This window comes from Lissotriton helveticus, chromosome 6 (assembly GCF_964261635.1).
Source record: "Lissotriton helveticus chromosome 6, aLisHel1.1, whole genome shotgun sequence".
Lineage (NCBI taxonomy): Eukaryota > Metazoa > Chordata > Amphibia > Caudata > Salamandridae > Lissotriton > Lissotriton helveticus.
In genome coordinates, this window is record NC_136067.1 from 1,490,352,029 (window position 1) to 1,490,368,257 (window position 16,229).

The window sequence follows — 16,229 nt, forward strand, 5'->3', positions numbered from 1 at the left end:
TCATGTGCTTCTGTGCAAAGGATGGCACCTTCATCCCAGTTATGACTACAATTAATTAGGCATGGTTTATACACATCTGCTGATGCTTAAGTATTATCAGGGCAACCTTTTGCTCCAGCAGTGTCCAAAAAGACACCCCTTCTCTTCTTAAACTTCACCCTTGATATGCCTCTTCACACTTGTGTGTGGCAAATTGCAACTGAAAGGCAGCAGGTCAGGTGAAGTTTCAGCCAATGCTTATTATAAGCTGTAAAAGTAATTCAAAATGTACCTTCGATTATCATTAGTTTTTTGCAGTGGGCACAATTACTATCTTGCAACAAATGCGCTAACTTATTCTGAGTGAATGGATTGAGAAGTACAATACATTTCTATAAATTCCCTCAGATCCGCACTATCAAGTGCTGCCTTACATAGGATGAGCCCATTCACATGCATTGTCATTCTGGATGAAGGACTCCAAAATGAATCATGCCTCGTAGATTATGTCAGGGCACTCCAGCTCAGGAAACGCGGTGAGGAACGATCATAGAATTGGAGGCAAGTAGCAATTGAACTGGGGTAACCCCAAACTAAACTCTGGAGAGATATGATAATGCACACAAAGCTGAAAGAGGTTTTGTAAAGCAGATTAGAATGACTACCATTCATACCTGAAAGGAATAAACATTGCACAAATCAGCAAACGTATTTTGACAATAAAAATAAAAGCTCAGTCCAATAACCGTGTAACTAATTTCTGCGAAGAAAAGAAGGACATCTGAACCCACAGTCAATAATCTGTTTCAGAATGATAATTAGTGGTATACCTTTTCTGGCTTCTATCAGGTAATGCCGTATATTCAATGTTATGCCCTAAACATTTTTAACCTCTTCTTTGTTGGATATAATATTTATCGTCTTATGATTTGTAGTATCTGTATTTTCTTGGTACCTTTGATGCAATTCATATATATTAAAAACACCAACAACCAAGAAAGTAGATCTTGCATTCCTATTATCTTGATTGCACCAGAATTGCAAGAAGTAGGTATATTGCTCTGCTGCCTTCTGCTAGCACATTGCCAGCTTTACTGTATCAGCCCCATGAATCCAGAAAACCTGAGTGCTGTGTTGGGTACCTCCCAAGTCGAAGGGTACAAAATGGGATAGGACAAGGAGAGGAAAATCCTAGAACCTGTGATCTGGGAACTCAAAGCCCTCAGGGAACTTCATTTTGACACCCGCTAAGTGCTGGAATATATAATGTTGACTTGGTCAGAAAGCCAGAGTTTAATGTAGAGTCCTGAGTGTGGGTTGCCTCTACGCAGATCCCACATGCAAACGTCTGACAGGGAAGAAGCCCTACAATAATCTCTGAAAAGGTTATGCTCATAAAAACAGGGACTAGATTGTAGAAGTGTGTTTTTTCTTTCTAAAATACCCTAATTTTTTATTGAACCCGGTATTCATGTTGGATGCAGATTATGTTCTCTCCATGTGATGTGAATAGTTTGATGACTTTTCCTCTACAAACCATGTTTCCAAGGAAGGTAGGCAGATGTTTCAGCTGATGAAATTCATGCCATACAGGGTCATTTAAAAAGTATTCACTTTGGATAATAACTACAAATAATATTTCTTAAACGGAAACACACCTCTCATGAACTTTTCCTTTTTCATCCCCGAGTGTTACAGTAACAGTGCGGACTCTATCCAGGTCAAACGCTGTATCATATTGATGAAAGTCAGATGTGATCCAACCTACCCACACATTAGTAGGTTCTTGTCCAGGAAATATTCTCACAGAGTAATAGTACTGAAGAGAGAGTCAAAAAGAGTTCTTGGTTAGACAAAGCAACAACAATGTTGCAGTTTCCACAATAATACAACTAAAGGTGAATCTTGCTAGGCAAACAGTCAGTTATAAGATACACTGGTAATTTTGGATGATTTGCAAATATGAAAATTCAATTAATACATTTATACATGTTTTTCGATGTAAAGCCAGGATTATGAAAGGAAGTTCACCTTTATATTATGGTAAACATAATGAAAAAAGGATCTGAGAGTCATTCTGAAAAACACTCCCAAGACCCCTCTCACCCTTGCACTAAGCGGAACAATCAAACACTCGTTTCCCGCTCATTTTTCTTACATGTTTTCTGTTACATATGGTTTCTATATTACACCACATCCATATCTAAACTTGACTGTCAATTATCTACTTATTATTTTTTAAGATACCTCGCTTGTATGCTGTTTAACAGGACTCATCAGTGGCGGCTGCAAACTGGAAGCAGCAATGGTGCGGGGTGGGGTGCGGGGCGGGGTGTGGGAAGGGGCAGGGAGGTGGATCGAGTAAAAAAATAATAATCACTTATCTCCCGGCTGGCCGACTAGCCCGCCGCCGCCTTCCCTGCGTCTTCTTCCTGGCTTCATGGGGAAAACAGGAAGCAGGAAGCACCAGGGCTCCCACACTCCCGGCAGCTAATCACAACACTGCAATGCAGCAATGTGGTTGGTCTGAGCGCTGTGACACAGTTCTTAGCCAGGGGCTGGAAGGGTGGGCATGTTCACCACGCAGGTTGTACTGCAGCCTGCGTGGAGAACATGCTAGGTGCACATGACTGTTTGGCCGGACAATCACTCCTGCTCACATTGGGAGTTCAAACCACTCCTCCCCCTGCTCTGAGAGCAGCCATGCCCCATATAGATGCCGCAACGGGAAAAAATAAAATGTTAATAAGCTTAAATTACTATTTATTTATTTATTATCATTTTACTATCATTTTATTTTTCATTTTTCTTACACTGCATAAAGCAGTGAGGCGACTGATCTCCACCTTAGAGGAGGAGCCGCCACTGGGACTCATTAATGTCTAATGGACAGGGTTAATGTAACCATGACAACCCATCCATAGTACCACAAGGAACAGGTCCTGACCATGTAACCACTGTCTAGATGAACTAAGACATCAACAGTTGAAATTACAGAGTCTGGCTTCAGGATGTCCTGAAGCCAGACTCTGTTATTACAACTGTTGATGTCTTGGTTCCCATATCACGTAAATAGCAATTTAATGTGACATGTTCATTGTACAAAGAAAAAAACAAATACAAACCTTAACTGCTACATAAATGTTCAATCATATCTTTACTACATATGAATTTAATAGCGAATTTCCTCACCATGTTCATTAAGGATCCCACTCTGACACTACACTAATAAAGCCCAATCCACAGTGTTCTTCCATGAGTAGGTGAGATTTACTCCAGGAAATTTAGGATTCAGGAAGGAATACGTCAAGTAAATAAACACAAAAAGTACTCTGGGAACAAATATTTACAGAAACGGGTGAGGAGCAAACTCTAATATGAATCATGCTATTCTAGGGTTGGTGAGGGATCAATGCCATTTTAAAAGAGGAATGGAAGTCTATATTTTGACACTAAGCTCAGTAGGCCTTGGGGGTCAGGGTGTTTCTACCCTGCCCCATTTTTGCGTTTTGTGCATTTTTTTCTTAGGTTTCTTGTGCCTCGGTTCTGCCGGAGCACAAGATGTCTGCCAACACTTCCTGATTTGGATTGTTGACAGCCAATTAGAATACAGCTCGTCCTCGGCATGGTGCTCTTAGGGTGCGCGGATCCACCGAGGCCATAGATATATATGTGATTTCAATTTTGATTTTCTCATAAACTAATGAACGGATTTACACCAAAAGGCACGACTCTGAACCAAGGTCTACCTTTCAGCCAAATTTGGTGTAATTCAGTTCAGCAGTTCGGGCTGTAGCTGCGATTAAAGGTCCCTATGGGAAATTGCATGGGGAAAACATGTTTTGAGACCCCTCTTTTTTCTCGGCCCCCGCTTTAGGAAACACCCCGAGTCTTTCAGGATAGGAGCGGACCGATCAGGCCTTAAGTATTGAAAATTTCGCTAAGATTCGTCAACCGGCGCCAAAGTTATTCCAAATAGAATGTTGCGGATTTCCTATTGAAAATAGGTGGCCGCCAGTAGGTAGTATATATATATACTCCACACAAAGGTTGCTCCTTCTGGAGCCCTGGCCCATTGGCAGGTGGTGCGAGGAGCCAGCCGGCGAATTATATTAGACAGAAATTCAAGTAAAACGCCCGCTTAGGAATGAACCAAACACAGTTTAAAATAAAATGTTAATAAGCTTAAGTTACTATTTATTTATTTATTTATTTATTATCATTTTACTATCATTTTATTTTTCATTTTTCTTACACTGCATAAAGCAGTGAGGCGACTGATCTCCACCTTAGAGGAGGAGCCGCCACTGGGACTCATTAATGTCTAATGGACAGGGTTAATGTAACCATGACAACCCATCCATAGTACCACAAGGAACAGGTCCTGACCATGTAACCACTGTCTAGATGAACTAAGACATCAACAGTTGAAATTACAGAGTCTGGCTTCAGGATGTCCTGAAGCCAGACTCTGTTATTACAACTGTTGATGTCTTGGTTCCCATATCACGTAAATAGCAATTTAATGTGACATGTTCATTGTACAAAGAAAAAAACAAATACAAACCTTAACTGCTACATAAATGTTCAATCATATCTTTACTACATATGAATTTAATAGCGAATTTCCTCACCATGTTCATTAAGGATCCCACTCTGACACTACACTAATAAAGCCCAATCCACAGTGTTCTTCCATGAGTAGGTGAGATTTACTCCAGGAAATTTAGGATTCAGGAAGGAATACGTCAAGTAAATAAACACAAAAAGTACTCTGGGAACAAATATTTACAGAAACGGGTGAGGAGCAAACTCTAATATGAATCATGCTATTCTAGGGTTGGTGAGGGATCAATGCCATTTTAAAAGAGGAATGGAAGTCTATATTTTGACACTAAGCTCAGTAGGCCTTGGGGGTCAGGGTGTTTCTACCCTGCCCCATTTTTGCGTTTTGTGCATTTTTTTCTTAGGTTTCTTGTGCCTCGGTTCTGCCGGAGCACAAGATGTCTGCCAACACTTCCTGATTTGGATTGTTGACAGCCAATTAGAATACAGCTCGTCCTCGGCATGGTGCTCTTAGGGTGCGCGGATCCACCGAGGCCATAGATATATATGTGATTTCAATTTTGATTTTCTCATAAACTAATGAACGGATTTACACCAAAAGGCACGACTCTGAACCAAGGTCTACCTTTCAGCCAAATTTGGTGTAATTCAGTTCAGCAGTTCGGGCTGTAGCTGCGATTAAAGGTCCCTATGGGAAATTGCATGGGGAAAACATGTTTTGAGACCCCTCTTTTTTCTCGGCCCCCGCTTTAGGAAACACCCCGAGTCTTTCAGGATAGGAGCGGACCGATCAGGCCTTAAGTATTGAAAATTTCGCTAAGATTCGTCAACCGGCGCCAAAGTTATTCCAAATAGAATGTTGCGGATTTCCTATTGAAAATAGGTGGCCGCCAGTAGGTAGTATATATATATACTCCACACAAAGGTTGCTCCTTCTGGAGCCCTGGCCCATTGGCAGGTGGTGCGAGGAGCCAGCCGGCGAATTATATTAGACAGAAATTCAAGTAAAACGCCCGCTTAGGAATGAACCAAACACAGTTTAAAATAAAATGTTAATAAGCTTAAGTTACTATTTATTTATTTAATTATTTATTATCATTTTACTATCATTTTATTTTTCATTTTTCTTACACTGCATAAAGCAGTGAGGCGACTGATCTCCACCTTAGAGGAGGAGCCGCCACTGGGACTCATTAATGTCTAATGGACAGGGTTAATGTAACCATGACAACCCATCCATAGTACCACAAGGAACAGGTCCTGACCATGTAACCACTGTCTAGATGAACTAAGACATCAACAGTTGAAATTACAGAGTCTGGCTTCAGGATGTCCTGAAGCCAGACTCTGTTATTACAACTGTTGATGTCTTGGTTCCCATATCACGTAAATAGCAATTTAATGTGACATGTTCATTGTACAAAGAAAAAAACAAATACAAACCTTAACTGCTACATAAATGTTCAATCATATCTTTACTACATATGAATTTAATAGCGAATTTCCTCACCATGTTCATTAAGGATCCCACTCTGACACTACACTAATAAAGCCCAATCCACAGTGTTCTTCCATGAGTAGGTGAGATTTACTCCAGGAAATTTAGGATTCAGGAAGGAATACGTCAAGTAAATAAACACAAAAAGTACTCTGGGAACAAATATTTACAGAAACGGGTGAGGAGCAAACTCTAATATGAATCATGCTATTCTAGGGTTGGTGAGGGATCAATGCCATTTTAAAAGAGGAATGGAAGTCTATATTTTGACACTAAGCTCAGTAGGCCTTGGGGGTCAGGGTGTTTCTACCCTGCCCCATTTTTGCGTTTTGTGCATTTTTTTCTTAGGTTTCTTGTGCCTCGGTTCTGCCGGAGCACAAGATGTCTGCCAACACTTCCTGATTTGGATTGTTGACAGCCAATTAGAATACAGCTCGTCCTCGGCATGGTGCTCTTAGGGTGCGCAGATCCACCGAGGCCATAGATATATATGTGATTTCAATTTTGATTTTCTCATAAACTAATGAACGGATTTACACCAAAAGGCACGACTCTGAACCAAGGTCTACCTTTCAGCCAAATATGGTGTAATTCAGTTCAGCAGTTCGGGCTGTAGCTGCGATTAAAGGTCCCTATGGGAAATTGCATGGGGAAAACATGCTTTGAGACCCCTCTTTTTTCTCGGCCCCCGCTTTAGGAAACACCCCGAGTCTTTCAGGATAGGAGCGGACCGATCAGGCCTTAAGTTTTGAAAATTTCGCTAAGATTCGTCAACCGGCGCCAAAGTTATTCCAAATAGGTGTTGCGGATTTCCTATTGAAAATAGGTGGCCGCCAGTAGGTAGTATATATATATATTCCACACAAAGGTTGCTCCTTCTGGAGCCCTGGCCCATTGGCAGGTGGTGCGAGGAGCCAGCCGGCGAATTATATTAGACAGAAATTCAAGTAAAACGCCCGCTTAGGAATGAACCAAACACAGTTTATTTAGGTTACACGTTTAGACAGACTAGCTGTCTTAATCTTGGATTTCTGTGGAATATATTTTTATGTATATAAATATATATATATATATATATATATATATATATATATATATATATATATATATATATGTATATATATATATATATTACCTACTGGCGGTCGCCAGTAGGTATATATAGTTAGGATTTTTTCCCTATGGGATTTTTGAAAATTCTATGTCTAATAACTTTGGCGTTTGTGGACGGAATTGGCTGAAATTTTCAGGAAAATGGAACATTTTGTTTCTGAGCAGCCCCTGAAAATTTGGGGGGGGTTCGTCAAGGGGGGGCCGAGAAAAAAGGGGGGTCCCAAAACGCGTTTTTCCAATGTTAATTTCCATAGGGCGGTTGGCCTCACTTTTAGCCCGAACGGCTGAATGGATTTGCACGAAACTTGGCAAAATTGTAGGGACTGTTAGCCCGATGTGCCTTTGCTAGGTCTCAATATATGTGCTCCAGAGGATTTTGAGAAATTAATGTTCAAAAAAAGATGTATATCTGTGACAGCGCACCGGGCAGCGCTCCGCTTCGCGTACTTTTCGCGTTACGGAGCTTTGCAAAGCGAAGCTGATTGGTTCTCCGGCGTCTGTAAACATTCCAAACAGTCCGTAGCGGCCGCCATCTTGTCTCTCGGTAGGATCGAGAGACAAGAGGAGGCCAAAGCGAAGGGGCAAATGACCATAAGGGGGCATAGTAGATCCTCCCTGACCCCCTAGGTTTGATGTGGAGGTTTTAAAAAGGCCCCGCGGGGCAAAAAAAATCAAAAAAAAAAAAATCGAACAAGTGAATGGATTTGCATGAAACTTGGCAAAATTGTAGGGACCGGTAGCCCGATGTGCCTTTGCTGGGTCTCAATATATGTGCTGCAGTGGATTTTGAGAAATTAACGTTCAAAAAAAGATATATATCTGTGACAGCGTCCCGGGTAGCGATCCGGGTCGTGTACTTTTCGCGTTACGGAGCTTTGCGAAGCGAAGCTGATTGGCTCTCCGGTGTCTGTAAACATTCCAAACAGTACGGAGCGGCCGCCATCTTGTCTCTCGGTAGGATCGAGAGACAAGAGGAGGCCAAAGCGAAGGGGCAAATGACCATAAGGGGGCATAGTAGATCCTTCCTGACCCCATAGGTTTGATGTGGAGGCTTTAAAAGGGCTCCGTGGGGCAAAAAGAAAAAAAAATCATTTTTTTGGTGGGGTGCGCCCGGTTAGCGTTAAGGGAAGCGGACTGGGGAGCGTACTACAAGAATGATTGACTTTTAACTTATTGTATGTTTATAGACTTTTTTTTTTCTTTTTTTTCTGCTGAGTGACGTCTCGGCCTATCTCCACGGGATGCAGTCCCTACCATCTCGGCGTTTAAGCCCAGGGGGACCGGTAGTGTGGGAGAGATAACTTCTGTTAACGTTCGATTCGAAGGAAATCAGGAAGTGTTGAAAAACATTGTCTGCGCCATCTTGCCTTTTTTCAAATGCCACACTTTTGTCGTGCACGGCAGCCATTTTAGATGCCTTGACCAGACCCACTCTCTGCACGCTGTCGATCCTTAGCAAGGCTCCCCACCCTCGCAAGCATCTCCCCCAGGCACTGGTCACCCCCGCTCTCTGTCTTATGCATGGGCAATAAACCTCCCCCCATCTGCGCTGTTCTTCCCTGAGAATCACACCCTGTGCCCGCCCGACACCTCCCTTTCGCCCTATTCACTACCGCACCCTCTGACACTCCTCTTCCTCTGTGTCCGATTGTCCAGGCCGGTCCCAGGCTATCAGGTAGCCCTGCAGATGTAGTTTATGGCCCCAGCTGTAAAGAATCACCCCTCTTCAAAGGAGTTATAGTAGATCAAGGCCCACACCCGATGAGATCCGTCACACCACACGCGTTCCTACTAACTGAAAACCATCCTGTATTGTGATTGGGGAGGGGACCAAGCCTGAAGCGGAAGATTCCAGGGATGCCTCTTTGTACATCAAAGTTTTTACAATTATGTGTCACATTAAAAATATATAGCACTCCAACAAAGTAGTAGGATTATAAAACTTTAATAACTTATAAATATATACAACGCAACAAAAACAGTAAAAACATTTAAACATTTTTAGGAAAAAAGAAGGAACAATGGTCAGTAGCGGTCGGTTGTGCGAATAGTCCCAAGGCAGCACAACGTCCTGAGTTCTGGATGGCACCCAGGTGATGTTGCCTGGGTGCCGCACTGGTTTTGGGTATCCTACAATGCTGCTCCGAATAACGGCGTGGGGCGTCCCGGGGGGTGGGTCGTCAGTAGCGGTCTGTTGTGTGAATAGTCCCAAGGCAGCAGAACGCGCTGAGATGTGGATGGCACCCAGGTGATGTCCAGTAAGTTGCCGCACTGGTTTTGGTATCCTACAATGCTGCTCCGAATAACGGCATGGGGCGCCCCGGGGGGGGGGTGAGGCGGCGTGAACGGGCCTCCCCAGGTGGAGGCTCGTCTGCTGTAGTGGGGCGCCCCTTTACCGTTTCAGTTGCCATTCCGTCCGCTTTTGGTACACTGTGTCAAAATCCGCCATTCAGCTGAGTTGCGCCCACTCTTGCGGTGCAGCGATAGGCGGCTGCCACAGGACTCTCAAAATGGCGGCAGGCTCTTTCCTTTTTGGGCCTGGTCCACTGAAATGGCCCTGGGACACCTTGGAAATCGGGCGCTTGTCTGCTAGGTCTTGGACCCCATTCTCGAAAGCGTCCCCTCAGCCTTGAGGATTCTACAAAAGTCTTGGGGGCCCCCGACTCCTGCAGGCTTCTGGTGGGGAGCGGCTGCCATGATTGCTCGCGGAATGATCACGACGGAGCCACGAGATGGTGGTGCTCTCATGCTGACGCCAGCTTCAGTCTGAAACATCCAGAAACAAGGTGGGGCTTTCATCGTTTGGGAAAAAAAAAAAGTTTTCATCCAATGAAAAGTGTTATTTTTAGGTCATATGATCAAGCCTTCCATCATTAGGAAACCAAAAGTAAAATGAACCAATGAAAAGTTTTATAAACAAGTCACATGACCTGTTATGCGGCATAGGGTATAAAAAGCGTAGAAAATCCGTTGGCACGTGAGGCGGCGTCAGTAGCGGACCGATGTGCGAATAGGCCAAAGGCAGCACAACGCGCCAAGATCCGGATGGCACTGAGGTGGTGTCTAGCAAGTTGCCGCACTGGTGTGGCCATCCTACAATGCTGAAAGTCGGCGTGGGGCGCCCCGTTGGCCTGTGAGTTCGCGTCAGTAGCGGACCGATGTGCGAATAGGCCGAAGGCAGCTGAACGCGCCAAGATCCGGATGGCACCGAGGTGGTGTCTAGCAAGTTGCCGCACTGGTGTGGCCATCCTACAATGCTCAAAGTCGGCGTGGGGCGCCCCGTTGGCCTGTGAGTTCGCGTCAGTAGCGGACCGATGTGCGAATAGGCCGAAGGCAGCACAACGCGCCAAGATCCGGATGGCACCGAGGTGGTGTCTAGCAAGTTGCCGCACTGGTGTGGCCATCCTACAATGCTGAAAGTCGGCGTGGGGCGCCCCGTTGGCCTGTGAGGTGGCGTCAGTAGCGGACCGATGTGCGAATAGGGCCAAAGGCAGCGCAACGCGCCAAGATCCGGATGGCACCGAGGTGGTGTCAAGCAAGTTGCCGCACTGGTGTGGCCATCCTACAATGCTGCGCCGAAAGTCGGCGTGGGGCGCTCCGTTGGCCTGTGAGTTCGCGTCAGTCAGTGGGGGTTGTTTGAGGATCTGACTGCATTGGAAAGCAATGTGATGCTGTGCGTCGCCCCCAAGATGAAGGTTCCTCGGCTGCAGTGGGGCGCCCCTTGGTGTTTCACTCGCTATGCAGCTGAGTTGCGTGCGCACTTGCGGCGAATAGGTCGAAGGCAGCACAACAATATTTTCTGAATAGAAGACACCACAAGGCGCTGAGATTCGGTTGGCACCGAGGTGGTGTCTAGCAAGTTGCCGCACTGGTGTGGCCATCCTACAATCCTGCTCCGAATAATTGCGTGGGGTGCCCGAAGGGGGGGGGGAGGAGGCGGCGTGAACGGGCCTTCCCAGGTGGAGGCTCGTCTGCTGTAGTGGGGCGCCCCTTTACCGTTTCAGTTGCCATTCAGCTGAGTTTCGGCCGCTCTTGATGCTACAGCGACAGGCGGCTGCAACAGGACTCTCAAAATGGCGGCCTGTTCTTTGGATTTGGGCCTGGTCCACTAAAATGGCCCTGGGACACCTTAGAACTCGGACGCTCGAATTTTTTTTCCTGTCCTCTACATGCAAAAAAGGTAAATGCCCGGTACGTTACACGCCTTATCTGCCACGATGTACTCTCCAGAGGAACCGAAAAAATATATAGTTATGGTAACTATACCATGCATCGTCATATGGAGAGGTGGCACCGATTAATTATAGTGCTGCATAAAAGAGAGATTTGGAGGAGAACCCCCGACCTGCCAGTACATTCACCAAAGAAGTGGCACTGACAGCACCAGAGGCAAGGGAAACGGTCCCAAATATTTAGAAGAACTTTGGAAAGATTAAAATGACATGTTTAGATTGTGCAAAAACAACAAGTGATGGACTGAATGTGGATCAATGTCACACACTCCCCCAGTCAAAAGATCTGGGCCCAAATCCATCATTTTTTTGCACTCCACACCACCCTGGGTTAGACAATGGCGATATGCAAATCAGCTCTGACCCTGTTGCCCCATGGGAACAGTCCAGTCCGAACTACAAAAGCCATGTCCTTCCCAGAACGGAATCAAGCATCCGAGGACCGGACCGGTTTCGAGGTAACACCTCTCTTCAGCCCGGCTAGCTTGACTCCAAGTGGTGTGGAGTGCCTGGGACCCACGTCTGGGCATCCCCAGCGCACTTAGGGCGGCAATTGCAAAAACAACAAGTGATGGACTGAATGTGGATCAATGTCACACACTCCCCCAGTCAAAAGATCTGGGCCCAAATCCATCATTTTTTTGCACTCCACACCACCCTGGGTTAGACAATGGCGATATGCAAATCAGCTCTGACCCTGTTGCCCCATGGGAACAGTCCAGTCCGAACTACAAAAGCCATGTCCTTCCCAGAACGGAATCAAGCATCCGAGGACCGGACCGGTTTCGAGGTAACACCTCTCTTCAGCCCGGCTAGCTTGACTCCAAGTGGTGTGGAGTGCCTGGGACCCACGTCTGGGCATCCCCAGCGCACTTAGGGCGGCAATTGCAAAAACAACAAGTGATGGACTGAATGTGGATCAATGTCACACACTCCCCCAGTCAAAAGATCTGGGCCCAAATCCATCATTTTTTTGCACTCCACACCACCCTGGGTTAGACAATGGCGATATGCAAATCAGCTCTGACCCTGTTGCCCCATGGGAACAGTCCAGTCCGAACTACAAAAGCCATGTCCTTCCCAGAACGGAATCAAGCATCCGAGGACCGGACCGGTTTCGAGGTAACACCTCTCTTCAGCCCGGCTAGCTTGACTCCAAGTGGTGTGGAGTGCCTGGGACCCACGTCTGGGCATCCCCAGCGCACTTAGGGCGGCAATTGCAAAAACAACAAGTGATGGACTGAATGTGGATCAATGTCACACACTCCCCCAGTCAAAAGATCTGGGCCCAAATCCATCATTTTTTTGCACTCCACACCACCCTGGGTTAGACAATGGCGATATGCAAATCAGCTCTGACCCTGTTGCCCCATGGGAACAGTCCAGTCCGAACTACAAAAGCCATGTCCTTCCCAGAACGGAATCAAGCATCCGAGGACCGGACCGGTTTCGAGGTAACACCTCTCTTCAGCCCGGCTAGCTTGACTCCAAGTGGTGTGGAGTGCCTGGGACCCACGTCTGGGCATCCCCAGCGCACTTAGGGCGGCAATTGCAAAAACAACAAGTGATGGACTGAATGTGGATCAATGTCACACACTCCCCCAGTCAAAAGATCTGGGCCCAAATCCATCATTTTTTTGCACTCCACACCACCCTGGGTTAGACAATGGCGATATGCAAATCAGCTCTGACCCTGTTGCCCCATGGGAACAGTCCAGTCCGAACTACAAAAGCCATGTCCTTCCCAGAACGGAATCAAGCATCCGAGGACCGGACCGGTTTCGAGGTAACACCTCTCTTCAGCCCGGCTAGCTTGACTCCAAGTGGTGTGGAGTGCCTGGGACCCACGTCTGGGCATCCCCAGCGCACTTAGGGCGGCAATTGCAAAAACAACAAGTGATGGACTGAATGTGGATCAATGTCACACACTCCCCCAGTCAAAAGATCTGGGCCCAAATCCATCATTTTTTTGCACTCCACACCACCCTGGGTTAGACAATGGCGATATGCAAATCAGCTCTGACCCTGTTGCCCCATGGGAACAGTCCAGTCCGAACTACAAAAGCCATGTCCTTCCCAGAACGGAATCAAGCATCCGAGGACCGGACCGGTTTCGAGGTAACACCTCTCTTCAGCCCGGCTAGCTTGACTCCAAGTGGTGTGGAGTGCCTGGGACCCACGTCTGGGCATCCCCAGCGCACTTAGGGCGGCAATTGCAAAAACAACAAGTGATGGACTGAATGTGGATCAATGTCACACACTCCCCCAGTCAAAAGATCTGGGCCCAAATCCATCATTTTTTTGCACTCCACACCACCCTGGGTTAGACAATGGCGATATGCAAATCAGCTCTGACCCTGTTGCCCCATGGGAACAGTCCAGTCCGAACTACAAAAGCCATGTCCTTCCCAGAACGGAATCAAGCATCCGAGGACCGGACCGGTTTCGAGGTAACACCTCTCTTCAGCCCGGCTAGCTTGACTCCAAGTGGTGTGGAGTGCCTGGGACCCACGTCTGGGCATCCCCAGCGCACTTAGGGCGGCAATTGCAAAAACAACAAGTGATGGACTGAATGTGGATCAATGTCACACACTCCCCCAGTCAAAAGATCTGGGCCCAAATCCATCATTTTTTTGCACTCCACACCACCCTGGGTTAGACAATGGCGATATGCAAATCAGCTCTGACCCTGTTGCCCCATGGGAACAGTCCAGTCCGAACTACAAAAGCCATGTCCTTCCCAGAACGGAATCAAGCATCCGAGGACCGGACCGGTTTCGAGGTAACACCTCTCTTCAGCCCGGCTAGCTTGACTCCAAGTGGTGTGGAGTGCCTGGGACCCACGTCTGGGCATCCCCAGCGCACTTAGGGCGGCAATTGCAAAAACAACAAGTGATGGACTGAATGTGGATCAATGTCACACACTCCCCCAGTCAAAAGATCTGGGCCCAAATCCATCATTTTTTTGCACTCCACACCACCCTGGGTTAGACAATGGCGATATGCAAATCAGCTCTGACCCTGTTGCCCCATGGGAACAGTCCAGTCCGAACTACAAAAGCCATGTCCTTCCCAGAACGGAATCAAGCATCCGAGGACCGGACCGGTTTCGAGGTAACACCTCTCTTCAGCCCGGCTAGCTTGACTCCAAGTGGTGTGGAGTGCCTGGGACCCACGTCTGGGCATCCCCAGCGCACTTAGGGCGGCAATTGCAAAAACAACAAGTGATGGACTGAATGTGGATGAATGTCACACACTCCCCCAGTCAAAAGATCTGGGCCCAAATCCATCATTTTTTTGCACTCCACACCACCCTGGGTTAGACAATGGCGATATGCAAATCAGCTCTGACCCTGTTGCCCCATGGGAACAGTCCAGTCCGAACTACAAAAGCCATGTCCTTCCCAGAACGGAATCAAGCATCCGAGGACCGGACCGGTTTCGAGGTAACACCTCTCTTCAGCCCGGCTAGCTTGACTCCAAGTGGTGTGGAGTGCCTGGGACCCACGTCTGGGCATCCCCAGCGCACTTAGGGCGGCAATTGCAAAAACAAAGCAAAAAAACGATGGATTTGGGCCCAGATCTTTTGACTGGGGGAGTGTGTGACATTGATCCACATTCAGTCCATCACTTGTTGTTTTTTGCAATTGCCGCCCTAAGTGCGCTGGGGATGCCCAGACGTGGGTCCCAGGCACTCCACACCACTTGGAGTCAAGCTAGCCGGGCTGAAGAGAGGTGTTACCTCGAAACCGGTCCGGTCCTCGGATGCTTGATTCCGGTCTGGGAAAGATATGGCTGTTGTAGTTCGGACTGGACTGTTCCCATGGGGCAACAGGGTCAGAGCTGATTTGCATAAAGCCATTATCTGACCCAGGGTGGTGTGGAGTGCAAAAAAACGATGGATTTGGGCCCAGATCTTTTGACTGGGGGAGTGTGTGACATTGATCCACATTCAGTCCATCACTTGTTGTTTTTTGCAATTGCCGCCCTAAGTGCGCTGGGGATGCCCAGACGTGGGTCCCAGGCACTCCACACCACTTGGAGTCAAGCTAGCCGGGCTGAAGAGAGGTGTTACCTCGAAACCGGTCCGGTCCTCGGATGCTTGATTCCGGTCTGGGAAAGATATGGCTGTTGTAGTTCGGACTGGACTGTTCCCATGGGGCAACAGGGTCAGAGCTGATTTGCATAAAGCCATTATCTGACCCAGGGTGGTGTGGAGTGCAAAAAAACGATGGATTTGGGCCCAGATCTTTTGACTGGGGGAGTGTGTGACATTGATCCACATTCAGTCCATCACTTGTTGTTTTTTGCAATTGCCGCCCTAAGTGCGCTGGGGATGCCCAGACGTGGGTCCCAGGCACTCCACACCACTTGGAGTCAAGCTAGCCGGGCTGAAGAGAGGTGTTACCTCGAAACCGGTCCGGTCCTCGGATGCTTGATTCCGGTCTGGGAAAGATATGGCTGTTGTAGTTCGGACTGGACTGTTCCCATGGGGCAACAGGGTCAGAGCTGATTTGCATAAAGCCATTATCTGACCCAGGGTGGTGTGGAGTGCAAAAAAACGATGGATTTGGGCCCAGATCTTTTGACTGGGGGAGTGTGTGACATTGATCCACATTCAGTCCATCACTTGTTGTTTTTTGCAATTGCCGCCCTAAGTGCGCTGGGGATGCCCAGACGTGGGTCCCAGGCACTCCACACCACTTGGAGTCAAGCTAGCCGGGCTGAAGAGAGGTGTTACCTCGAAACCGGTCCGGTCCTCGGATGCTTGATTCCGGTCTGGGAAAGATATGGCTGTTGTAGTTCGGACTGGACTGTTCCCATGGGGCAACAGGGTCAGA

General features: G+C 47.2%; 1 protein-coding gene across 1 annotated transcript in view; it reads right to left on the minus strand.

The window, feature by feature from the left end:
• Positions 1 to 16,229, minus strand: part of RYR2 (ryanodine receptor 2) — a 3,071,198-nt gene that overhangs the window by 2,108,365 nt on the left and 946,604 nt on the right. The window contains exon 29 of the mRNA XM_078648003.1: positions 1,638 to 1,798. Within this exon, the coding sequence (XP_078504129.1) occupies positions 1,638 to 1,798 (161 nt within the window). The remainder of the gene's footprint in view (positions 1 to 1,637; positions 1,799 to 16,229) is intronic.